Below are 26,056 nucleotides of genomic sequence, written 5' to 3'. Positions count from 1 at the left end.
CGGACCCCATGTCAGACTCTGTGCTGACAGCTAGCTCAGAGGCTGTTTCAGATTTTGTGTCTCCCTCTCTCTCTGACCCTCCCCTTCTCATGCTGTCTCTCTCTCAGAAATAAATAAAACATTAAAAAAAAAAAAAAAAAGATGCTGGCTCTAGATCTTACTAGTAAGTAAGAGTTAAAAATCTATGCTTAGTTCTAAAGCAGCAACGGATGCTAGGCTCCGAGAGTTATTACTGTGCTTTTTAGAAATGCAAGGCTCACTAGTTAAAAATTAACATCCTTTGGTTTTCTATTCTTAGGAGTTTACTTACTCTCATGATACGATCATTGATGTCCCTCATGATAAATTTGTTTGTTCTCTCAGCATTCCTATAATCTGTTGTCAGCCTGGAGGTAGCTCGGAAAAAGTCTCCACGTGCTGAATACAGCCACTGTAGATTCAGTCCCATCTCCTAAAGTAGAAAGACAAAACATTCCCTAGTAGAGGTTGTATTTCTAAGGATGTTATTCTATACCTTTCTAATTTAGTGGTAGCAAGGGAGCTGGTTCTGGTAAAAGGGGGTGGCTCGCGGACAAGGTGAAGACTTCGGCACCTTGCCCAGGAGGGCCCACGCTCTATAAACTAGAGTAGTACACTCATATTTGAGTCCAATAGATGGCACAATTATCCACTCTTAGTGTCATAAGGAAGCTGTCCTCAGGGAGAAATTTAACATAATTCATGGAATATATATTCTGTGTAGTATATTGTTTCCAGTTCAATTTCCCTGTGGGGGGGAAATTTGAAAACACTTTGGTTCAGTGAACTTCAGAAGCTAGTGACTTGTCTCATAACTCCTATTTTCTGATCAGTCACAATTAGTTTCAAGTTTCAAGAAAGCCATAATCATTAAGATTTGTTTATCAGTGATTTACTTTAAGGATCTCTGTTGACTTCTAGTACCATAAAACCAGTTAGAAGCCATATTAATATTAATTTGATTTTTTTAAAGATTCTATTTTTGGGGCGCCTGGGTGGCTCAGTCGGTTGAGCGTCTGACTTCGGCTCAGGTCATGATCTCACGATTCGTGGGTTCGAGCCCCGCGTCGGGCTCTGTGCTGACTGCCGGCTCAGAGCCTGGAGCCTGTTTCAGAGTCTGTGTCTCCCTCTCTCTCTGATCCTCCCCTGCTCATGCTATCTCTATCTCTCTATCAAAAATAAATAAAATATGTTTAAAAAAAAAATAAAAAATAAAGATTCTATTTTTAAGTAATCTCTACACCCAATGTGGGGCTCCAACTTACAACCAAGATCAACAGTCACACTCTACCAACTGAGTCAACCAGGCGCCTATTGTGATTTGATTTTATCAAGTATTTGAATAATAGGCACGTAGGATCAACACTAAGACTGTAATTACTATGTTATATCTCCATTCGTGACATCTCTGAAAGGCAGCTATGATATATGGCCCAAACTCATAGGTTCAAAGTCATGGTTAAGATCTTTGTACTCTCTGGATTCTCTTTACAGGTTGCCCGGAATTACAAAAACCTAACATACCTTAACAAAAGTTAACACAGTTCTAGACTCTGAAATATTTAGTGTGGTATATCTTAGATTTATAACCCACAGCCTCTAAACTTTCCTTTCAAATGAATTATAAATTCTAAGAAAAACTATACATCAGTTCACCTTAAAATGTACTTTGGCTACCAATCATGTCCTTTCTCAGGAACAGCTAACTATCAGAATTGCTTGATATTTAAGCAGTAAGAACCTGATTTTAATTACTACTTACCTTCATGTCTGTTCTGAATCGGCTCACATCCCTCACAAATGAAAGTATTTTGTCATTATACATCTCATAGTTCAAGTTCAATTCAAGATCATAGGTAAGTTTCATTATAAGCTGACCAGCTACTTCTGCTGCTGCACGTGCCATTTTGTTCAACTCAGGAACTTTCTGACTGAGTTTCTCATAGACATCCATGGTAGTACCCAAATAAGGATAATCTGTGTCCTGAAAAACAAAGCTAGGTTAATGTACTCAAAGGAGGGTCATAAAAGTAGGAGCCTCACATTCATTTTCTCTGCCAAGGTAGTAACAGTTGCAATTCTTCCCTTGCTTCTAATATATACCTACTCCAATTTTATCTCACATCCATTACTTTAATACCACTTTTGCCACTTCCTCTGAACCTGACCTACTCCTAGAGTGCCTACTTCTAGATTCTACGGAATCTGTCCCATCACATCATATACCCTGAATAGATTCTAGCCAAATTTCTTGAGGTTGTATCCTTATTTTCTTCTCTGGGAAGTTTGGTCCATTAAATAAAGAAATAGAGGAGCATGTATAAAGTGTGCTTTTGATATAAAGCATCACACTTAGACCTAAATTTACCTCCTTCCAAATGATTCAGCACTTCACCCATTCATACATGTTACCTTTCTAACAAAAATGTCTGATGCTCACAACTTCTCTCCACCTTCATTAGACAATTTAACTACCTTTTTTTCAACTTTATTTCCTACCATTGTCCTTGGTGACAATTTCACTGCCAATCATTTGATCTGACCTCAATTACTTTCAGACTATACACTTCTGTATCACCTGGTAAGTTTTTGACATCTAAGAAGTTTTTAAGAAACCTTTAAGGTCAAAAGAAATCATCCATAAATCTCCACAACCCTAGGACCTGACATTCAGTTGTTCCTAAATAGATACTGTGACCAGGTATTTCAATGCCATCCATACTGCTGTTCTAGCAGAAGGTCAAAGGAGTTCCAGCCGTATTAATCCCCGAATCCAGATCTTACATCACTCCCTCACTCAAGACCTTTCCCCTCCTACTTCCAGGCCAAAACACCCAGTGGCAAGTCTTGTGAGGACCTGGCCTCAAAACTTTGATGCCAAAGTCAACAGCTTCCCCCCTGACCTCCTACACTAACTCAAGGATCTCTTCACCGCCTGAAGAACCCACTACAGGGCTGGCTCTCCAGCTTCTAACACAGAAGCCTTCATTTTGTTTACTCATTGTGGCTTTCAGGGCCTTCCCACTGACTCCTGAAACAAGCCAGTCTTGCTTTCCTACAACTGGGTCAGTTCAAAGTTGTCTCATAAACAACAACCTTGTAACTGGTTTAGGAGATTTAGCATTTTTGGATAAACATCTAGAACCATATTTCAACAGGTATCAAGAATAGTAAGATACAGTTTAACTTTCTGTTTGGTGGAAATATTCTATACCTGAACTGTTCAGTAGGTAGCCTTGTTATTAATACTCATCATACATAAGTGAAGATGGTTAAGCCAATAAATTCCACTGCTTAATTAGCTGAGAACAATGCCACGTTAAGACTGGTAATAAGGGAGCATGTAATAACTGCAGGTGTATAACTTCTGACATTTGAAGCACTCTAGGAAATCTGGTCTCAAAACTGATGGAAGAAGATCTAAGATATAACTTGAGACTTCTTCAGACTTACCTCACAAAAACAGAAAGAAACTGCTGGGATTCCAGAATACGCAAGGAAAGGGAAAGCAGCATTATCCAAAGAAAATTTCTCACTGCAAGGAAAGCAAGAATGTGTCTTTAGGTTTTCTAAAGAACAACCTGTGCTATCATGCAACCCTACCCCTATCCCCAAATAAATTCTTAAATTGCCTCTGAGCATAGGTGGTAAGCTCACTGCAAGGTTAAGTTTAGATCTCTACTTAACATAGCAGAGATGGATGATTCTGCTTTATTAGTTGTTCATTCACTTTCTCAACTTACACTTTGTTGATCCAATTGCTGTCCCGATAAAGAGACTGCCCAGTAACTGGGTGTTTCACCTATAAAGAAAAAATTAATCAGTCACTAAAATAAATCTTTCTGATCAGTCATTCAGACTAGTCACAAACATACTTAGATCTGTAAACAGTTATAAAAACATTTTTATTGTATCTTCTTGAAAAAAATTTAAGACAGCTAAAACAATCTCCAATTTCTAAAGTTATTCCTACTAGGTTCATGTTGCCAGTTCCTTTAGTTACAGTGAGAGAAAAAAATGTTTTCCTCCTTTAACTATTTTAAAGGTGGCTTAGCCACAGTTTTAAAAGCCCTTTCTAGTCTTCATTATGCCTGTCTTATTTCTGGCTGTTTCCTTCTAGCACATTTTATACTATTGCAGCCTAACCTGCAAACACATTACTGTCTTGCTGGAAACTCTATAGCAATTCCTAATTTCCCATAGGATCAAAGCCTTGTTTCCTCCATTTTTAATCATTCCAATATATGGCCTCTAAGCCCATTTAGTCAAATCTTACTCCTCCCTATTGCAAAACTATGGTCATTCACATGTTTGTCTTCATCCGGTGAATATCTCATCTGGTCTTCTTATTTAAGTATTAGGTATAGTTCATTTATTTTTTAAAATGTTTTTAAATGTTTATTTTTGAGAAAGAGAGACAAAGCTTGAGTGGGGAAGGGGCAGGGAGAGGAGACAGAATCCAGTGCAGGCTCTAGGCTCTGAGCTGTCAGCAGAGCCTGACATGGGGGCTCAACTCACAAACTGAGATCATGACCTGAGCTGAATGAAGTTGGATGCTTAACCAATGGAGGCAACCAGGCGCCCCATATTTTCATATTTTTTTAAGACTTTATTTTTAAGCAATCTCTACACCCAACATGGGGCTTGAAGTCACACACAACCCTGAGATCAAGGATCACATGCTCTACCAATTGAGCCAGCTAGGTATCCCTCAAGTTCATTTAAAGCTTCCTTACCATTCTGACTCTATAGACAGCCCCCAGTGGGCACCTCCAATACACCTTAGGCCGCAGGAAATTCTGCAATATTTCTAAATAGACTACACATTGTTGGAGATCTTCCTAGCATTCCCTCACCTTATTTACAGAGTAAACAAGTAGTTTATCCTCACCCTCACATGGTTCAATGGACCAAAGGCAAATAAGCTAACAGCATGACTTAAATAATGCTGCTATAGAATTTATTCTAATTTTTGTACTTGGTTATTTATGATGATGGTTTAAACATCAATGCTTCACTTTACATAATCAGATGAAAAAAATGAAGTTATAGATTTTGTAATTAGGTATACACTCACATCTTTCATCGTCTTCTCAATAAGCGAATACAACAGTGGGCTGGCAGAAACCTTGAAGTTATTGGTACCTGCAAAGAGATTTGAACATTGCTCCTTTTCTAGTTAAGTAATTTTTACATGGCTACTTCTATAACTAAAAGTACTTGACAAAAGAGGAAGACAATAACCTAGATCAGTGGCAAATAAGACTATACTCTTCAAGAAGTAGACAAAAAAGTGATTTAAAAGTCAAGTTCTTTAGTAAATGCTAACTCTAATTTGACTGAACTGAAGATCTTACTCATGAGTTTGCATATGTTAATGTTAATGCTTTGTCTTTTGGTTCTTTTTCAGTTCACCTATCTTAGGGCAGTCATCTGCTAGCTACTCTTGCTATATTCCATACATTCTGCTGTACAGGTAAAATGGCAAGAACAGCTAACCTAATAAAGGTTTAGTTCAATTTTTTAAAAATGTTTATTTTTTAATAATATCCCTATTGGGATATTTTAATAATATCCCAAGCTGATAGCACTGAGAACCTGACATGGGGCTCAATTCCATGAACCAGGAGACCATGACCTGAACTGAAATCAAGACTGAGCTACCCAGGCACCCCTAGATTTAGTTCAATTTTAATTCCTTTCTTTTTCTTTCAATTGAGATATTCTACTAGTCTCAGTTCATCCACTGGCTACATTTGTACTTCTAATAACATTCAAATTCTTTTAGAAGTTTATCTGGTATTTCTATTCATGATACCACAATCTAGCAAAATATGAAATTAGTCTCTAGAAGTATCACTTTACATTGTACAGTTTAGTTCCTTCTGGTCTAAAATATAATCCAGACTAGTGGTTCTCAGGCTTTAGTGTATCAGAATCACCTGGAGTGCTTGTTAAAACAGTCTGCTGAACTTATGCTCTAGTTTCTAAGTAAAAAAAAGTATGGGGTAGAACCTGAAATTTTACTGCTAACAGTTCCCAGGTGATCTTAATGCCGCTGATTGAGGACCACACTGAAAACGGCTGCATTAGACAAGGCAATCTGCACCTATTCTCTAATTTAATGGACTACAATGAGAAAGCTGAGTCAGTCTTTTGATCAGGGAATGGACAATGTAGATTGTAAAAAAAAAAAAAAAATAACAAGTGTTGCTTTAGAAAGCTTTCTTCTATTTGCTTGCAGTTTTTTGTTTTTTTTGTTTTTGTTTTTTTTTTTTTTTGAGAGAGACAGAGAGAGAGAGAGAGAGAGAGATCACAAACTGGAGAAGGACAGAGGCAAAGAGAATCTCATGCAGGCTCTACACAGCCAGCATAGAGCCCGACTTGGGGCTTGAACTCAGAAACCATGAGATCATGACTTGAGCTGAAATCAAGACTCAAATGCTTAACCAACTGAGCCACCCAGGCATCCCAGCTTTCTTCCGTTTTGTAAGTAGTTTATCTGAATTCATTAACAGCTGATGAAAAGGATACTTACCAAGAACAGCTTTATCCAGATTAATGTAAGTGAAAGCCTTTAAATGCAAGGAGGAAAGGTATCCCTAGAAGAGAAGGAAAAGTACTAAATGTACTAATATGTATAAATCTGTCACATAGAGTAGCTATTATTAGGGACGTCTTTTTAAATTTAGAGTCTATTGACACTAAATATGCAAAGGCAAAAATGATACACAGTTGACTTCCCTAATGTGGGAGGTTAGGGACGCTGACCACCCCCACTATGCAGTTGAAAATCCACATGTAACTTCTGACCTCCCAAAAACTGAACTAGTAATAGCTCCTTCTTGACCAGAAGCCTTACCAAGAACAAAGAGTTAACACATATTTTGTGTATTATATATTGTACTCTTATAGCGAAGTAACCTAGAGAAAATGTTAAGAATATTGTACCAGAAAATGCATTTAGAGGGACGTTAACTATTTTTTTAAGGATTATTCTGTATTTGTTAAAAAAAAAAAAAAAATCCACATGTGTAAGTGGACCTGCACAGTTCAAACTTGTCTTGTTCAGGACACACTGTAATCAAATCTAAAAGAGCCTGGTTTCTGTAGGACAAATGAAGCCAAGGGCAAGTGCAGGTGCCCATTCTGGGTATGGATGATATACAGATTAATACCTCGAGCCATTCAGTGGCACCAACAGCTCCAAAGTCTCCAGCACTCCAGCTGGCAAAGACAATGCTTCTGCTGGGTTTAAAGCCACCTAAAAGATAACAAAAACTTTTATCTTGGGAAAAGTTATGGGTATGCAATTCACTTAAGATGAAATCAGAAATTTCTAATTCAAGACAACAGATTCAAAAATATTTCTTTCCCTTTTGAGGTCCCAGATGAAAGAACAAAAAAATAAAAATAAAATTTAAAGGTAATCTACAAAGAAGGGAAAGGAGAACATTTGTAGGTAAGATTTCAAATACATAGTAGGGACCAGTTTTTACAGGAAGTCACTTTTGTTTCAACTCCATTTTTTGAGTCCCTTAAGTTCTACACTACGAGATATTTAAAATCCCAGTTTAGGGGCGCCTGGGTGGCTCAGTCGGTTGGGCGTCCGACTTCGGCTCAGGTCATGATCTCACGGTTCGTGGGTTTGAGCCCCGCGTCAGGCTCTGTGCTGACAGCTAGCTCAGAGCCTGGAGCCTGTTTCAGATTTTGTGTCTCCCTCTCTCTCTGACCCTCCCCTGCTCACACTGTCTCTATCTCTCTCAAAAATAAATAAAACATTAAAAAAAAATAATAAAATAAAATAGAATCCCAGTTTAACTACAATGTATCTCTTCTCTGAAAAGAATCTGCATACAAATCAGTCACTGAAAACACTGGGTTACTTTACAATTGTTATGAAACAGAGTATTTACAAATTTAAGTCATAAAAAAGAATTTTCAGAGAAATTACATTAATAACAGCTCCTCTCCACCCGTCCCCTTTTCCTGGGAATGCACTTTTCTGTATTATGTACTTATGCATAAAAGCTAATCAGCACTGCAACTGACCCTACGGTCCAAAGATTCAAGAATGTAATAGGGTTTTGCATGTTGTGTGGGCATGTGTAGATGAGGGGCAAGTATCAAGGGAGAAAGGCTTGAAAGTGTTTATATATTAAATATATAAAAACATATCCAGGATAACATCTATATAATGCACCAAGTTACATATTATAATTTTTTTTTTAATTTTAAATATTTTTATTTATTTCTAGGAGAGAGACACACACAGCGTGAGCAGGGGAGGGTCAGAGACAGAGGGAGATACAGACTCTGAAACAGGCTCCAGGCTCCGAGCTGGAGTCAGCACAGAGCCCGACGCGGGGCTCAAACCCACGAACCGCGAGATCATGACCTAAGCGAAAGTCGGACGCTTAACCAACTAAGCCACCCAGGCGCCCCACATATTATAATTTTAAAACAGAATTACAGAAAATTAATATAGAAGTCTGTCACTGTTTGCTTTAAAATAGATTCCTTAGGGACCATGCTAGATTTGCCACATCATTCCGAATATGTCAAACTAAGAACTAGGGTCCAGTACAACACTTTGAGTGTCTCAACGAAGCTGATTCCCGGTGCAAAGAAGACACTGCATGGAAAGCTGTTTCAAAGTCAAAGACAGATCCAACAAAAGATGATCTGCTTTTGTACTTAAAACTCAGTCCAGCACAAGTGAATTACAATAATATGGGCAACAGTGAGAAAGCATATAATATTTAGAACTATATATACCAAATAGATATTCAAGTTCTCAAAATTTGTACTCTACCTTTTAAGACCATATCAGAGAGTATCCGTGCAAGCTCTAAGAGGAGAGCTGTTCCTATACTAGATTTTGCAGCTCCAGGGCCCCAGGCATCCCTCTGAGCCCCTACTACAACATAGTGATCTTTAAAAAAAAAAAAAAAAAAAAAGATAAATTATACAGTGTTTAAACTGTGTTTTAATACTGAACTTTAAACTGTAGAATTAGCATGTTAGTAAGAAGGGTAAAAAATGCAATATATGCATTAAGGCTAAGAGAACCTTACTTCATAGCTGACTTATGACTCCAGAAATTAAAAATTCACATGACAATACTAATCTCTATTGCTACTCTTTTTCCACATTACCAACTAGTTTACTTATTGACTACTAATTTGTACTACTTGTTTAATAAGCAACCAAAGTCCAAGGGCTTTCCTTACTAAATGGTATGACTATTAGACTCTACTTAAATAGAAAGATTGCATATTCCAGGGATCAATAAACCACAACCTACATGCCTATTCATTATGTATTGTTTATAGCTATTTTCATGCTACATCAGGGTTAAGTACATAGTTGCAATGGAGATTGTATATCCTGCAAAATGTTTATTATCTGCCCCCTTAAGTAGTTTGCTTACTGCTGATCTATTCAATAACTTAAAAGAGATTCTCTAGTCAAATGGTCAGTTTTTGACAAGTTAATTTCCTAAGGCCTTATTACCTCCCAATAAAACTGACAATTAAACAGGTAACTGTAGGACAGACCAGAGCACTCCACAAAACCAAACCAAACCAAAGCCAGCTGTCCTGCACTCTCTCTTCTGGCTATATTCTTAAGAACCAGGAAAAACAGAAACAAGCTCACAAAAGAAAAAAGAAACAAAACAAAACAAAACAAAGGGTCTTTACCAGGTTCTTCAAAACCTTTAATAACTCCAAACATGTTAAAAATTCTTATCTCTTTCAGCACATTGTTCACAGTGAGCTTCACATTCATGTTCGGTGAGGTTTCCAGCCTACAAGAAGAATCTGTTTCCCAAGTAGAAGGACAGTCTTCTTCCATATATCTATGAAGTAGAAAACAGACATTAGAGTTCTGAGTTATTACAGCTTCCCTCGGGTTTACAAATTCAGTCTTACCGTCCAGTGAAGTTTTAGGCTACGAGGACATATAAAGAAAACGTATACAAAATTTACTCCTTGGTGGCTATTTTGTGTCTTACTCCAATTTTAGGCAATTATTGAAAAATCAATGATCTCCTAGTTTAAACTATGTTTTAAAAAAGATTTCTCTACCTATCCTTATCTGAAATGTGCCTTTCTGCCAGAGACACAGTGATCATTTACATGATCATTACATGATACCAAGATGGACTCAGAATGAAGTTTTTATATAAAAGCCCAAGAGTATATTCCCATGTTTCCTGATTCTCCACACTAACTAGTATACATTTTCATTCTAATTATATTTTCAGGCTGCTGACAGATATCTTCCCCATCTATTTCCACATGTTACCCAAACAATGACTGCTCTATTTACATGTCAAAACATTATAACCTCACACTACACAAGGATAAGACAGGGAGCTGGCTTCACAGGTTAGGCAAGACTTGTAGTCGGTGGTAAGAATGATCTGATTCAAAGTTTGGTATAAGTCAATAAAAATCACCATTTTTAAAATGCCTTGTGGGGCGCCTGGGTGGCTCAGTCAGTTAGGTGTCCACCTCTTGATCTCTACTCAGGTCATGATCTCATGGTTCGCGGGATTGAGCCTGTGTCAGCCTCTGCACTAACAGCATGGAGCCCACTTGGGAATCTCTCTCTCTCTCTCTCTCTCTCTCTCTCTTTCTCTCTGTGTCCCTCCCCCACACATAAGCACTAGTCTCTCTCTAAATAAACTTTAAAAAATGTTCATAGATAGCATGGTTAATAGTTACACGGTGTTACACATGTATCCTTATATGTAGATGCTCTTCATTTGAAATCAGTCACCCTGTTAAGTAGAATATATTTTAGCTATCTAATTAAGTCAAAGAAACTGGATCTTTGAGATTTGAGTAACCTGTTCTTTATCACACAGCAAATAAATGCACACTTAAGTGTCTGAGGCTAGATCTACATTCTCTACCAATACCAGGTGGGAAATATGTCTAGATCAAGATAAAAACTAATGACATGTACTCTAATCAGACAGGGTCCTATTTTTAAAGATAGGTACTAATACATTAGGGAGGATATCCAGGACTAATAATGACTAAAGCATCTGGAATCTGTCATGAGAACTGAAGATATTTCATAGACAAGAAAACTTGAATTGTTGCTAAGAAGAAAATCTGGAACTAATGGGTGTTACAGAGAATAAGATTTTAGTTCTACATGAATTCTAACAGATCTTTTCCAATAACTGAATGGGTTGCCAAGGGCAACAAAGTGCTTTCCCTCAGGAAGTCCTGAAGTAGAAGCTACGCCAGGAATAGTACGCAAGGAATTCACTGGGTAAACTGAACAAGGACTCACTGAGTTTATAAATCCAATGTTTAATATCACTTTATGGAGGAAAAAATTCATGTTCATTTAAACCAAGGTAAGAGCTGTCCACATGAGATGCCAAATATGGAAAACTATAGCCAAATATCTAAAATGTTATCAAATCAGGGCACCTCTTCAGCTCAGGTCATGATCTTATGGTTTTTGAGTTCAAACCACACAGAGGGGTCTGCACTGACAGGGTGGAGCCTGCTTGGGATTCTCTTTCTCTCCTTCCCTCTCTGCCCCTCCCCTGCTTGTGTGCACTCTTTTTCAAAAACAAAGTAACTTTAAAAAAATTTTTTAAAAATGTTATCAAATTAACTTGAACAGATTCCTTTTTACTCATAAAACTAGTTTTCAAATAAGACAATTTTCAAGTAAGAACTTACCCAAACAACTTTTCTGCAGTGGCTCTGGAGATTGTTTGGACAGGTATATTGGGCAATCCTGATGACTGGGATGGTGGAAACTGAGTATGATTGAAAGAAGGGAATCCAGGTGTATACGGGTCACCTGTTCCCAGATGGGCCTAGTAAACAAAAGAGCAATGTGCTCTGTCAGACATTTCTAAGAAAATTCTTAGAAGATTCAGATTCAGTATGAGGGTGTAGCCTAAAGTTAGTTTAGCAACTCAAAGCGTGAAAGTCTGAGTGGCTCTAAAATATGTGACGCTTATGTTTTTGGGCAATGGCATATGGAGACGCTATTGAAAAGGTAATGTTAGCAATAATAACTAGGTCTCAAAGTCCCATAATCCATCTTTTTGTTACTGCTAAGACCCTCTTTGGAAAAAAAAAAGAGTACTTAATAAGGAAGGCATGTTATACATCAACTACTGCAGATGGAATCCAGCAACAATTTACAGAACCCAAAAACTCATTTATGTAAGAACTCACATGTCCAAAGAATGGAGTCTCTGCATTAACAATGGGAAATTTAGCCTGGTCCATGTATATCAACACACCAATTGCATTAAAGCTTTCAGCATTTGCAACCTAAAGAAAAATAGTACAGGTCAGAAAATGAAGATGTAATCATAGTTAGAAGACGTTTTGGGCTTTATACTAAAAAACAAAAGTTTACAGAGGACTGCACTGAAACTCCCAAATGTTGCAAATAGCTCACATGTTGAGAAGAAATATTTCCCTTAACTAACTCATTAGAGTTTCAAAGATAAGAGAAATAATAAAAACCCATCCAACACCACTGCCTTTTAGTATGTTCCATTCTAGACCCTTTTGTAGGTCTGACTTTTAGTTCTTTTTCAAAAAACATAGTTATAACTGAATTCTATATATACATAAACTTTGGTTATTTAAAGCACCTTAATTTAACAATAATTTAGCAATTCTATATAACAGACTACTGTTATTCTAAACTGCTTTCACTTAAGCATTTCTGATTACCTCATTTCCACTGAAAGACAGTGGATGACAGCTATGCCATAGTTCTGGGAGTATCTTATAGTTTAGATAATTGGAACTTATTTGATTTGTTGAATACTTTAATAAATTCAAGTTTAGGGGCACCTGGGTGGCTCAGTCGGTTAAGCGTCCAACTTCAGCTCAGATCATGATCTCCCTCCCAGTCTGTGAGTTTGAGCTCCACATCGAGCTCTGTGCTGACAGCTCAGAGCCTGGAGCCTGCTTTGGATTCTGTGTCTCCCTCTCTCTCTGCCCCTCCCCCACTCAAGCTCTGTCTCTCTCAAAAATAAACATTAAAAAATAAGTAAATAAAAAATAAATTCAAGCATATTATTAGGTATGAGAATTTAAGACTGATGGTTTCCCTAATGTGAAAAAACATTTAAACCAATAATACCACTTAAAGAAAGAATGGTATGATACTAGTGTATATAATAACTTACTCACCTTTTCAGCAAAAGTGATTTTCCCTGCTCTAACAATCACTAAAGATCCATTCACAGCAGTGTTTAAATTCTCAAAGTCTTTCTTAGTGCCAAAATTAGCATGGACCAGTCTACCCTAGAATAAAGACAGATTTAATGATCATTATGCTGTTAGAATAGTCATAGTCTGAGACAGGATGGTTTTGGAGATCAAACCAATAGAGAAAAGAGACGGTAAAAGGAGGCCAAAGCTTAAAAGGATGTAAGAATTCTAGTCAAACTAGTCAGTTATGAGGAGTAAATCAAGACTTCTGGCCTCCTATAGTCATATCTTCATCATCACATGCTGCCTTTAATCTAATTTGCATTGATCTCTTATTTAATCTCTCTTATACTGCTTCCAATATTTTGGGAGGAAAGAAAGTCTAACAGGATATGACAAACAGACATATAAATACTTTAGGCTAGCCCTGGCTACACCAATTACATAACGTTCTAACACTTGAATGCTAGATAATTGAGGGTATACATAGAAAAAAGTTTTAACTGAAAGTTCTGATAAGAAATCTGTATGAAAATTGTTAAGTACTATCTATTACAATAAAGTGGCTTGCACAGGTCAATTTTCAGATGTTTATAAAAGCTTATAATTATGTCTTATAATATTCCTAACCTATTAATAGAGTATAAACTAACACTGACAACCAAGTAATCTAAATATAGAAAGTTTGGAGGTGAACTAAAACCCTCAATGTTTGACAGAAAACCAACCTCCAAAACCCCTAGGTTGTAGGTAGTCAGTCAGGGAAAGTAATACAGCACACATAAAACTTTTCATCTGATTTGAAAGACACCCAGTTAGATAGCTCCCTGACATACAGACACTTGTTTTTTAACCCGAAAAAGATGCTGAGACCATCTTTCAACATATCTGAAAAACCTAGATAGATTTTTCTAGATGTTTTAAATTTCTGCAGTAGTTTGGCCATATTTGCCTAAATTAAAGGTTCAAGCTAAGACTGGACTCCAGCCAAGATGGTTACTTGTATTTGTCCCCCTATAAGGTAGAATCTTGATACATGCATTCATTCGGTAAACACCTGTCCAAGGCTCTATGGATGACACATCAGTAAATGAAGCCAACCTCTCGCTCTGCATGTGGCTTTCATTCTAGTGTGGACACAAATGAGTACTGTCAGGAGTGTAAGTACTAATAAAAATTTTTTAAAAAGGGGAAAAATAAAGCAGATAAAGGGAAGTGATTGGAGGAAGGCCATTGTTAACAAGACCAAGGAAGACTTCCCTAAGAAGGTAACACTGGAAAAGAGACTTGCACAAAAGGAGGGAACAGGCCATATTGGTATTTAGGGGAAGAGCAGGCCCACAGAAGGAAAGGGGAATTTTATAGAAGCCTTCAGGTTGGAAGCATGCCTGCATTTGAGTGCTTTACGAACACCAGGGAGGCTGGAGTGGCTGGAGCAGAGTGAAAGAGGAAGAGAGCAGTAGGATTGCTTAGGGCCCTGCTGTTCTGGAGGAAGACTTAGGATTTTACTTTCACTGTGGCATAGGATGGCTGAGAATAAGAATATCTCATGATCAGTTACATTAGGATGGCTGAGAAGAAGAAGATCTCATGATCAGTTACATTTTACAAATAAATTTATATCCAAAACTCCTAAGAAAGGTGAACTATAAGATTCTGAGCTCTTCAACAGGGAAGACCATCTCATGCACGTTTTGCCTTACTTACAGTAACTGTCGCTGCCTTACTGTATGCCACATAGCCCTCTGGACTCTGCACCAGGTATACCATGCCACTGTTTGTGTCCACCATGGTCACTGAGTTTGAAGCACTGGCAAAAAAGATAGTTAAAATGAAGCTGAAGCTAAGAACAGGCTTGGAGAAAAAAATGGCTTTAATACATTTAGCATTTGACTTGCATTATTTATTCTGAAAGTTTTTGCTGTATTAGCACACCTAAAAATAGCTAGTTCTATAAAATTAAGTTTACCATCTTTCAACATACCTGCCTTTGACCTGAACCTTAACGAAATGTTCATCGTGCCAGGCTTTGCTAAGTTGAAGTTCACGGAATTTATTCTCAATGAAAAAGGCAAGGCTTTCATCTTTTTGAGATCCAGCCTCACGAGGGAGGTATGAATCTTCATTCAGCCGCCTAGTGGGAAAAAAGTCACTGTTAAATGAGCTAAAATTTAAAATAAACAATGAACTCAGATATCAAGAAAACTGTTTTAAAAGCGTAAGTCAATACTATTCATCATAGCTAAGGTAAATTAACTATGACCCCAAATTTCTAGATTGACTAGAAACAAACTTAGAAGAAAAAAAAATTCTGCCCAATATCAAAAGGAATGTATGACTAGCTTGTTAAAACCTCTTTATCCAGGGCACCTGGGTGGCTCAGTCAGTTAAGCATCCGACTTCGGCTCAGGTCATGATCTCATGGTTCGTGGGTTCAAGCCCCGCATCAGCCTCTGTGCTGACAGCTGGCTCAGAGCCTGGAGCCTGCTTCGGATTCTGGGTTTCCCTTTCACTCTGACCCTCCCCTGCTCGCGCTCTCTCTCAGAAATAAAGTTTTAAAAATTAAAAAAATAAATAAATAAAACCTCTTTATCCAATGTATACTCCTTTCAAGAGCCCCATCTTAATACATATATCTGCTTAGGGTAATCTTAGGGGAAATGAGTAAGTTTTAAGCAAATAAGCAAAATCAAAGTGTTACTGTTGGTGAACTCAAGATGTACAGCTTTAATTTTCACCTTTGAAGTAAAACTACTCCTTGTTCTGATCTTCTAGGTCTCACTGTAAATATATATACATCATATTAGTTATTGATTTTTGTTTGATAGACTATACTCTAACGTTATCCATAATGCCTGGTATGATATATACAAAAGTATTCATTAAATGAAATAAAAATGCCAAATTCCTCATCTAAGACTAAGAATCATTGTACCACTGAATCTATACGAAGCCAGCTAATAGGTAAATGATGAATATGTTCTTTATACAGGATTACATATGTGTCTAAGGAAGATCTTCAGAATCGAAGGACAGAAACTTAAGGACACTTCTAACGGTATGTAGATTAATGAGAACCAGAAGAAATCATAGAATACTTGAGACATGATATCTCTATATCAAGATGGGCAGTCAAGTCAGTCCTGATCTAAAGAATAAAAAAGGCTACTGATGCCCTTGTTGATGGTAGCAGAGCTCAGCGTGACTTATAAGGGGGTGAGATGAAATTCAAAGCAAAGGAAGTCTGACAGCAGGCAACAAGCTATAAAGAGCCAGATGACAAAAAGATCAAAGACCTCTGATTTTTTTTTTTTTAAAGAAAAAGAAGTGTCCTCACAAAAGTTCTTTTTCCCCATCCAACAGTTTGAATTCTTTACTAATTCTTTACCCTCCAGCTAAACATGGGAAGTCTCCCCTACTGTAAGAAGTCTTTCCTCCAGACTGTCACTGCTCTGAATAATCAGTATTTGTTAGCGATTGAGATTAAATTTGTGAAGTAGCCCAAGCTTACCTGATGGCACTGGAGAAGTCTGTGTTACTCAGTTTCTCTGACAGCATTGTTTTGAGGTCCGACCAAAATAAGCGAGAAGGTGTTTCAGGAAAGTACTCTTCTGTTTCTGGAGGTTCAGTTCCCTCTATCCCTGGAGACTCTGTTCCTGGTCTCTCACATTCAGATTTTGGTTCTACACGTTTACAGTAGCCCAAGTAGCCAATCATAAATCCTAAGGATAAAAAGTTTCAGAGCTGACAATATATTCCTATAGAAGCCCTTAATATTTTCAGCTAAGCCTTGAAAATAGTGGTTTTAATCAAATTGTAAGTTTGAAAGTAAAAAATGAATTTCAGTTTTTTATATATTAAACCATTCAATCTAATAAATCATACAGTTGACTCTTGAATGATGCAGGGGTTAGGAGTTTATATCCCCACACAGCAGAAAATCTGCATATAACTTTTGACTCTAAAAACATAACTACAACCTACTGTTGACTGGAAGCCTATGGTAACAGAGTTGATTAACCCATATTTCATATGTTATATACATTATGTGCCGTATCCTTACACTAATACCTATCTTTTTCTTATGTTTTTCAGTATTTCTAGGTTACACAGTTGGTCTGCCAAGTTTTTCAAATTGTCACAAATCTCCGAAAACTTTTCCAATATATTTATTGAGGGGAGCCTGGGTGGTTCAGTCAGTCAAGGGTTCAACTCTTGGTTTCAGCTCAGGTCATGATCTCATGGTTCGTAGGTTCAAGCTCTGCATCGGGCTCTGCACTGGCAGTGCAGAGCCTGCTTGGGATTCTCCCTCTCCTCTCTGCCCTGCCCCCACTCATTCTCACTCTCTCAAAATAAATTAAAAAACATTTATTTTTAAAAATCTGCATATAAATGGACACACATAGTTCAAGTCCATGTTGTTCAAGAGTCAACCTTATAACTTTATTTTAAATACTTGCCTTTTAATTTATTTACTTATTTACTTATTTAAGTAATCTCTATACCCAACCTGGGGCTTGAACTCCTGATCCCAAGATCAAGAGTCACATGCTCTACTGACTGAGCCAGCCTGGTGTCCATCAATAGTTTACCTTTTTAAAATTTAAGTAACTTTTCTTCCCAGAAGCCTTCCTTGAATCCTTAGGCCAAGCTTCTATCCTACAGACATCCTGTGTGTATTTCTAGTATAACATTTGCACATTACAGTGAAATGATTCATGTGTGTCTCTTCTCCCACCAGGCCAAACTGAAAGGCAGGCATAGGTCTTAGTCATTGTTGTATTCCTAATGCCTTGCATAATGGCATATAAAAAGGCACAAAATAAATGTTTGCTTGGCTGAATTAACAGATTTCCTAGAGTTGTTCACGAGGAACATTCATTTAAGTTTTGAATAGCCACTCTTACCAATCAAGAAAAAGAGGATTACAGCCATAGTCGCATAGCAGATAAATCCATTAAACCTTCTTGGTTTTGTGACACTGGCACGATTACCCCTCATGTTATTGTCAACACTTTCTTCTTCATCTGCAGCTAGTTTCATCTCCACATGACTGCTGTCACCATCTACTTGCCGAGCCAGACTAAACCGGGTATAGGACAACGGTTCTCCACCAAACTGAGATTTGAAAAAAAGAGAGAAAGCATCATGAAAGAGAAGAAAGAGCAACATTTACAAAAAGTTTGGTTAGGTACTATACTTGGTATTGGGCCATTAACATGACTTGCTATGTATTCTAAACTGACTGAGCCATCCAGGCATCCCTAACTTGCTATATATTAAGGAAAAAGAAGTTTTCAAAGCAACATTCTTCCTGATACCCAGTTCTGTCCATGGCAGGTGGGGGCTAGATCACACACTGGCCTTTTTCATCTCATTCAGGCTTTTCATTCAGGGTTTCTGTTAGTAGGTCTACCAACATAGGTGTAAGTTTTGATCAGCTTTTTTTTAGTTCATCCTATCAACTTGGCTGTCCCCTTCCTACCAATCCCCAAATACCCTGTAAGTTCTTACAAGATTTCCCATAGTTAACTCCACTCAAGAATGAATATACCCTTCTTCTGTAGGAGCAATTACATCTCAAAACCACCACTTCATAAACAAATATTTAATGATAGCTTTGAATATTATTCCATGTTTACTGGGTGAGAGTCATTTTCTATATTTCATATTCTCACAAACTGGTGACAAGGAAGAATAAAACTTAAAAATATCTTACCAAGGTAGAGAATGCTGATCTGGCTTGATCCATCATTCTGAGCTGCCACACAAGAGCCTAGTATTAAAATAGAAATTTAATATGAAATAGATACCACTGTACCAGTTATAAGGGGTTTTCATTACCATGCTAAATTATTATAAATCAAATTTACTTTTAAATATATTATCATCTTCCCAGAAAGGGTCTTTAACAAAGATATTTAGTTCATAGGAAAACTAAATTTAACGTGATTAAATAATTTAAATTTAATGACTTGGAGGTGAAGACAACTAGAACTACAAAGGATATTATTGGGAAAAACAAGAAATCTGAATATAGACTAATTACTGGATAACAGTATTGTATCAGTGTTAGATCTGGAAAGTATGATGATTTGTTCTGTTTTTTGAGAAGAATGCCCTTGTTCTTAGGAGATTAATGCTCAAGAATTTAAGAATTTAGTATTGGGGCAGCTGGCTGGCTCCACTGGAAGAACATGCGACTCTTGCTTTCAGGGTCATGAGTTCAAGCCATATGTTGGGTGTAGAGATTACAAAAAAAAAAAAATTGAAAAACTTAAAAAAAGAAAAAAAGAATGAAGTCTCCTAACACTTATAACTTCCTTTCAAATAGCTCAATTTAAAAAAGTGTATAAGAGGGGCACCTAGGGATGCCTGGGTAGCTCAGTCGGTTAAGCATCCCATTCTAGACTTCAGGAGTTTGAGCCCCACACAGGGTTCTGCACTGATGGTGCAAGACTGCTTGGGATTCTCTATCTCTCTCTGTGTCCCTCCCCTGCTCACTTTTCTCTCTCAAAATAAACTAAAAACAAATAATTTAAAAGTGTATAAGAAAGCAATTGTGGCAACTATTAGTAATTGATGAATCAGAATAAAGGCTACATGGATATATACTGTACTATTATTTCAAGTTCTCCTACCATGGTTCTACTTACCATGGTAGGTAAATTTAAGTAACTGAATTAATAGTCAAAGGGACAAATACAAAAGACAACAGACTAGCACCTGAAGAAAAAAAAACCTGCAGTAGAATTCAGTCAAGACTGGCCACGCTAAAAAGACTGGTAATAAACCAGTAATAAACCATCTCCAATATAAAAGGAGAGAAAACCTGATCCTTCTGATTAAACAGTTTTTACAAATGATTTGATAGATTTTTAATGTAAAAAGAATAGACAAAGGAAAAACACAATATGCTGTTTTACAAAGAGGCCAACCATCTGAGATGTTAAGTGTGTGTCATGTTTAAGGCTGAAAACTAATAATTCAAAAACTGAAGTTCAGTGGTTACTGGGTTAGGAAAATTATGTTCTCATCTCCAGAAATTTAAGAAATTAATCTTAACCTCTGAATCACTGTTGTGTACCTAAAACTATATATTGTATGTCAACTATCCATAAATTAAATTTAAAAATAAATAAATGACAACCATTTTTATTACTTAAGATTTAAAAATTTTTTATTTGAGAGAAAGAGGGGGAGAGGGGCAGACAGAAGAGAGAGGGAAAGAAAAAATCCCAAACAGGGGAAAGGGCAGAGGGGGGAGAGAGCATCCCAAGCAGACTCCAAGCTCAGCAAAGAGACCAGGGCCTCAATCCCACGACACTGGGATTAATTAAGGCCTGAGCTGAGATCAAGAGTCGGATGCTCAACTGACTGAGCTATCCAGGCACTGCTAAAAGATTTTTTTTTTTTTTAATTTTCAAGTAATCTCTACACCCAACATAGGGCTTGAACCTACAACCCGAGATCAAGAGTCACATGCTCTGGGGCACCTGGGGTGGCCCAGTTAGTTGAGCAGTTGATTAAGCATCTGACTTCAGCTCAGGTCATGATCTCACAGGTTGTGGGTTCCAGCTCCATATCAGGCTCTGTGCTGACAGCTCGGAGCCTGGAGCCTGTTTCAGCCTGTGACTCCCTCTCTCTCTGACCCTCCCCTGCTCACGCTGTCTCTCTCTCTCCTAGAAATAAATTAAAAAAAACATTAAAAAAAAAAATTAAAAAAAAAAAAAAAGTAAAAAAACACTTCTGTAACCAACAGAGTCCTATGTTAAGTTAAAGCATTGGTATTAAGTGAAATTGGGATTTTCTAATTAATTGATTTGAGTGCATCTAGATGTTTTTAAGTGATTATTATGTTGAGATATATAAAATGGTCATTTATTTCATATGATCTTAAGGCTTTTCCTACACAAGTACACTTGCAGCGCATTTAACATCCACATGTGACAAAGCAAACTGAGATATATGCAGATTGTAAAGTAAAAGATGTTATATAAACTGGCATTAGAAAAGTCTCCTTTCAAAACCTATTAACAACAACAAAAATTTAATCTCCAAGCTTTAAAGACCAGAGCCAAGAAGCAAGATCATATTCTTAGAACCACAGTCTCATGCCCTATCTGGTACAAAAAGCTTATCACTATCACTGCACCAGAACCCTACAAACCCAATCACTAGAACCAGAACTAGAAGACCCCACCCTGAACCAATTTTAATCACCCTATTCTAGGAAAAGCCAGTTTACAACTTTAATGCTGATCTAAACCAGCCATTCCTCAATGTTTCTAGTTTTAAATTAATTTTGAGACTAAAGTGACACTTTTAAATGACCTAAATAAAGGATTTAAATGATGAGATTGAATTGATTGCAATTCTGCATAAACAGATATTAATAGAACATATAATTATGATTTTGTATAATTAAAATCTAAGTACAGTTTTTACTGAGAACACCAGTATGTTATTTCTATTTCAATATCCAGACACAAAATGAAGACTATTAACCTAAAAGAATTAAGTCAGAGGAAAAAAATAGTGACTTAGGCAATTCCACTTTAACTTCATAATTTAACGCCATTATCTGTGAGAACAGGATAGTTCTAGGATATCTACAAAAGTTATTCTTTAAGTTTTATATATAACAAATTTGAGTCATTCTTTCAAAATGACCTCATACACAATAAAGCTCTGTATTTAAAAGAACTCCTTACTGAATTTTCTTCCAACTAAAATCACTCTAATTTATGTGCTCTAAAAGCATGGGAGAAACTTTTCATACCAGTTATAATCACAGTCTATAAACAGTTCTGTTCATAGTTATTTAGTTCTGTTAAAAGATGACATCTAAAAGCCAAACATCTTTTATTATAGCTTATTTCAAGCTGTCACCACCATTGCTGATAATCCATAACAAGAGACAAACCAAACACCACCTGGATTTTTGTACACATTAGCACCCTGTATATCTTTGGTACTCTCAATGATAACTTGAAAACCTATTCAGTTTCTCACATTAATAATGAAAATTAAATTAAGCAAAACAGAGTCACATATGTTTGGAACATGAAATGGAAGGAGTATCTGAAATGTCTTTTAACTGAGCCATGGGATGGAAGACAGGAGGCAGGCAAAGGTATGCCAGACTACAGTCCTAAACTCCTTTATAATTCAAATCACCTTATTCCTACTTTCTAAAAGGTGGCATTAATTTCTATTTTTTTAAACACAGTAATTACCTTGAGGTCTTAATCTACTTTGGGGTATCTCAAAACCAGGAGTCTGTACACATACATACAACTAAGAGTGGGGGGATCATCTAAACAAAATACACCGTCACCTATGTGTAACATACCTAAAGCTGCTACTTGCTCCATTTTACTTGAAATAAGAATGAGCCACTTGTTTATTACTATTACTGACAAGTCTACTTCCATTTAGAAAATGGGCCACAGTTTCAAGTCCTTGGAGCTCACATGAAACGAAGTTCTTCTACCTACTTTTGAGGCTCTCTGCTCTAGAGAGCTTCACTACCTATTAAGTGCTGCCCTCTACTTTCTCCAAAATGAGACAATCAGCCCTGCCTCTACTAACATCCTTCCTTTGTTCTATTTCTTCTTGACTCAGCTCAGGGAACATCTTTATGAAGCTTTCTCTGATTGATTTCCCTACCCTATACCTGATATGGAACTGAAAAAGAATAATTAACAATAAAAAAATAATTAAAAAAGAATAAAGATATTTCATTTCTTTAACAGTATGGAGACATGCTTAATGTATGTAAAGGTCATTTCTCATATGATTTGGAAATAACATAAAAAAGAATATAATGAAAACCTTGGACTTGGACCTGGAATTGTCTCCCATCCCTGCAACTACTCTGGTTTACTCGGGAATCACGAGGCAAAGCATAGATAGTAGGGAGATTTTAAAAAGTAGAAAAACTTTAGGGGCGCCTGGGTGGCTCAGTCGGGTAAGCATCCAACTCTTGGTTTCGGCTCAGGTCCTGACCTTAAGGTTCATGAATTCAAGCCCTGCATCATGCTCCATGATGACAGCATGGAGCCTACTTGGGATTCTCTCCCCCTCCCCTGCTCACTCTGTCTTTCTCAAGGTAAAATAAAGTTAAGTAAAATAAATAAACTTAAAAAAAAAAAAAAAGGTAGCAAAACTTTCAAGGTTACCTGGTGGGACTCCAAGAACTTAAGCAATTGGTTATGGATACCCGTTTTACCCGTTTTACAAATTGTTTCCCTATGCATTTGCAGAAGATTACATGAATTTACAAAACTTCTGCAGGGCCCCCAGGACACATATAATTGTATCTACCCAGGATGACTTGAAAAGAGATGGTCAAGGTCTTTTCTAGCCTTAAGGGTCTAAAATGAAAAGGCCATGGAGGAAAACAAGTAGGATCTTCATTTCTATACAGCTTTCTGTAAAAAGATTGTCCAAGTAAAAAGGTCAGGACCACTTGAAGTTGCTGCAGTCTACCTGTACACTGCTCATCTGAGACAGCAGACAAATGGCACATACAGAGAAGGGGTACAAAAGGCCTCAGAGGATCATATTTAACTAGCTTTCATTACTGTCTGATTCAAGTTTTGCCGGGCACCTTGCTCCACCATAGATAAGCACATTATCAGAGGCAAACAACTGCCACAACTTAGGGCAGAGTTGGTGAGGTTGTCTCTACCCAACAATCTTCAGTACAGGCTAAGTTCACAACCATGACTTCACAAAAAAATTCCTCATTCCATCAGAGAAAAGCTAAAGGGTACTATGCCATATGTACATTTTTGGAAAATATTTTCTTACCCTACCCACTACGCCATTAGAGAGTCATCACTAGAAACAGTGACACAATGCGCGTCTAAGGCCTTTGTCAATATAGCAAGCCCTTTAACCGTATTGCTAATTTCCTGAAAGGGAAAGCCAATTCCAATCTAAATAGGTTTTACTTAGCCTGCAGACCATAGCTTTCACAAAGTAGAAGTTTTAGTCCTACGTCTCCCAGCTTATAGCATGGAGAGCTTAGTAACCAGAGTATTCGAGTCAGCACCTGCGGCATTCAAGCAGCTTCTGCCTAGGGAAAACTGAGAACCCACACACAAAGCCAACGGCATCGCTGAAAGATCAGGTTGTACCAGAGTTCAAACGCAGGGCTTACAGCAGCTCATACCAAATTCCCAGGGCACACTCGTAACCGAGTGCAGAGCAGCTCTGTCCCTCTGAGCAGTGAGACCAGGACCAGAGTAGGCCCCGACAAAGCGTAAGGCTATAAGCTCAAGGTCACCCGCGGACCCCGACAGCAGCTCCTTGGGGAAACTTCCCGAAGCAGCCACGTGCTCGAGTCTACGCTGCGGCAGCGTGGCTCGCACTTCCGCGCCCGCGGCCTTTGGCTTTCCCACGAGGTCCTGTACCTTTTAAGGACGAGCTAGTGAGGACAAGGTACAGGGGTGGCCTAAGGAACGCCCGCAAGCAGAATTGCGGGGCGCAGAGCGACAGCGGGGTACCCCTCATCTCGCCGTCAGTCTAAACCGAGAAACCGTTCGCCGCCCCGCGGCCGAGATGAGGGCGCAGAAAAGCAGAGAAGGGCAGCTTTTCTCTGCACAGCGGCGCCACTTTGCTGCACCTGCAGCCCGCTCCCCACGCCGCGGCGGCCCCTTCCAGTCCCGCACGCGGGCCCCCCTCCATCCTGACCCCCCCCCCAAGGCGCCGCAAGCCTCCCCGCGCCCCCTGCGGCTCCTCGCTGCTGTTGGACAGCACCCAGGGGGCTCGCACCGGAGTCCGCTCGCACCCGCCCTGCAGGCTGAGGCGAGGCCAAGAGGGTCGGCGAGATTCTAGCGTCCGCGCGTCACTCACACAGTCCCCCACTCCGACCTCTACCGCCCGAACCGCTACAGACTGAAGCCGAGGCTCTGTGGGGGATGTACGCCCACAACCTGCTGTTTATAGCGTGGCCCCGCCCTCTTCCGACCTCTCCCGCCCCCGGCTTTACGTCACTTCCTGCCTCACGTACACCCCCAGAGGTGCCTCGGTAATGGACTGCTCTGGGCTTGTCGTGCGCACGCCCTGGGACAAGGACGCTCGGCTTGTGTGCGGGGAAGGGCGGGGAGGGGCGTGGTCGGAGGGAAAAGGCGCCAAGACTGCAGGTGTCGGGAGGAGCTGTGGAATCCACACTGGCTTCCTCCTCGCCGCCTGCCGCTGCGGCCCTGGCCGCAGCCTTGCTACCCGGAGGCCTCCTCCCTCTAACCTTGACCGACCTCCAGGCCTTGCAGTACAAAGGGTGCTGGTGTCGGCGTTTACTTTTTTACATGTTGGATACTTACACTGAAATAATTCCTTAAAGTGTATGTCCTAGTTGGAATGTTAGGTAGCCACTAAAGCCATATTGTGAGTGTATATTTTGCAGCCTCAGAAATACTTTGAATAAGCAAAAAGGGAAAAGAATTAAAGGCAAAATGCAAGTATGTATTTAGGATGTGTAAAAAATGCACGTGAACCAAGACGGGCACAGTGCTTTGCATAATGTTTAATGCATGAGGGAATGGAAAGTAAAGTAGAAACAAGTGATTTATTAGAGGCACAGAATTGTAGATGAACTTTCATGATCATTGCCATCGTTGTTATTATAGGGTTGTGCAATGCGTAACAAATAAAAAAGAATTCTTGTCACTTTTTAAACTCTTTCCAACAATCACACTCTCCCCGCCTCTAGTCGGTAATTTAGAGTGCAGGCAAGGAGATTAGACAAATTTACCAACAGCTGCAAAGCGAGAAAACGAGCAGGGCCATAAAAGGGTTACAGATAAAGTGCT

At 38.5% G+C, this 26,056-nt stretch overlaps 1 protein-coding gene and 1 long non-coding RNA gene across 3 annotated transcripts in view; one reads left to right on the top strand and one right to left on the bottom strand.

Moving 5' to 3' along the window:
- TFRC (transferrin receptor) overlaps positions 1 to 25,178 on the bottom strand; it is a 28,698-nt gene extending 3,520 nt beyond the window's left edge. Inside the window, exons 1-18 of one of the 2 annotated variants that reach the window (XM_039250854.1) lie at positions 25,101 to 25,178; positions 18,955 to 19,011; positions 18,143 to 18,353; positions 16,747 to 16,957; positions 15,220 to 15,369; positions 14,943 to 15,045; positions 13,215 to 13,328; positions 12,240 to 12,338; positions 11,733 to 11,872; positions 9,723 to 9,880; positions 8,834 to 8,953; positions 7,197 to 7,282; positions 6,557 to 6,620; positions 5,096 to 5,163; positions 3,762 to 3,820; positions 3,472 to 3,553; positions 1,781 to 2,002; positions 311 to 451 (exon numbers count right to left, since the gene is read on the bottom strand). In XM_039250854.1, the coding sequence (XP_039106785.1) occupies positions 311 to 451; positions 1,781 to 2,002; positions 3,472 to 3,553; positions 3,762 to 3,820; positions 5,096 to 5,163; positions 6,557 to 6,620; positions 7,197 to 7,282; positions 8,834 to 8,953; positions 9,723 to 9,880; positions 11,733 to 11,872; positions 12,240 to 12,338; positions 13,215 to 13,328; positions 14,943 to 15,045; positions 15,220 to 15,369; positions 16,747 to 16,957; positions 18,143 to 18,353; positions 18,955 to 18,990 (2,064 nt within the window). In that variant the 5' untranslated portion in view covers positions 18,991 to 19,011; positions 25,101 to 25,178. Of the gene's footprint in view, positions 1 to 310; positions 452 to 1,780; positions 2,003 to 3,471; positions 3,554 to 3,761; positions 3,821 to 5,095; positions 5,164 to 6,556; positions 6,621 to 7,196; positions 7,283 to 8,833; positions 8,954 to 9,722; positions 9,881 to 11,732; positions 11,873 to 12,239; positions 12,339 to 13,214; positions 13,329 to 14,942; positions 15,046 to 15,219; positions 15,370 to 16,746; positions 16,958 to 18,142; positions 18,354 to 18,954; positions 19,012 to 25,019 lie in introns of both variants that reach the window. The other variant, XM_039250853.1, reaches the window with a different exon arrangement.
- Positions 11,273 to 18,328, top strand: LOC120244376. Its single transcript, XR_005531541.1, has 3 exons — positions 11,273 to 11,398; positions 16,228 to 16,293; positions 18,269 to 18,328. It is a non-coding gene; the product is annotated as an uncharacterized LOC120244376 (long non-coding RNA).
- Positions 25,179 to 26,056: the final 878 nt, after the last annotated feature.

This window comes from Hyaena hyaena, unplaced genomic scaffold (assembly GCF_003009895.1).
Source record: "Hyaena hyaena isolate Hyena2069 unplaced genomic scaffold, ASM300989v1 scaffold_382, whole genome shotgun sequence".
Taxonomy (NCBI): Eukaryota; Metazoa; Chordata; class Mammalia; order Carnivora; family Hyaenidae; genus Hyaena; species Hyaena hyaena.
The sequence above is the reverse complement of the archived record's forward strand: the minus strand, read 5'-3'. Positions and strand labels throughout refer to the sequence as shown.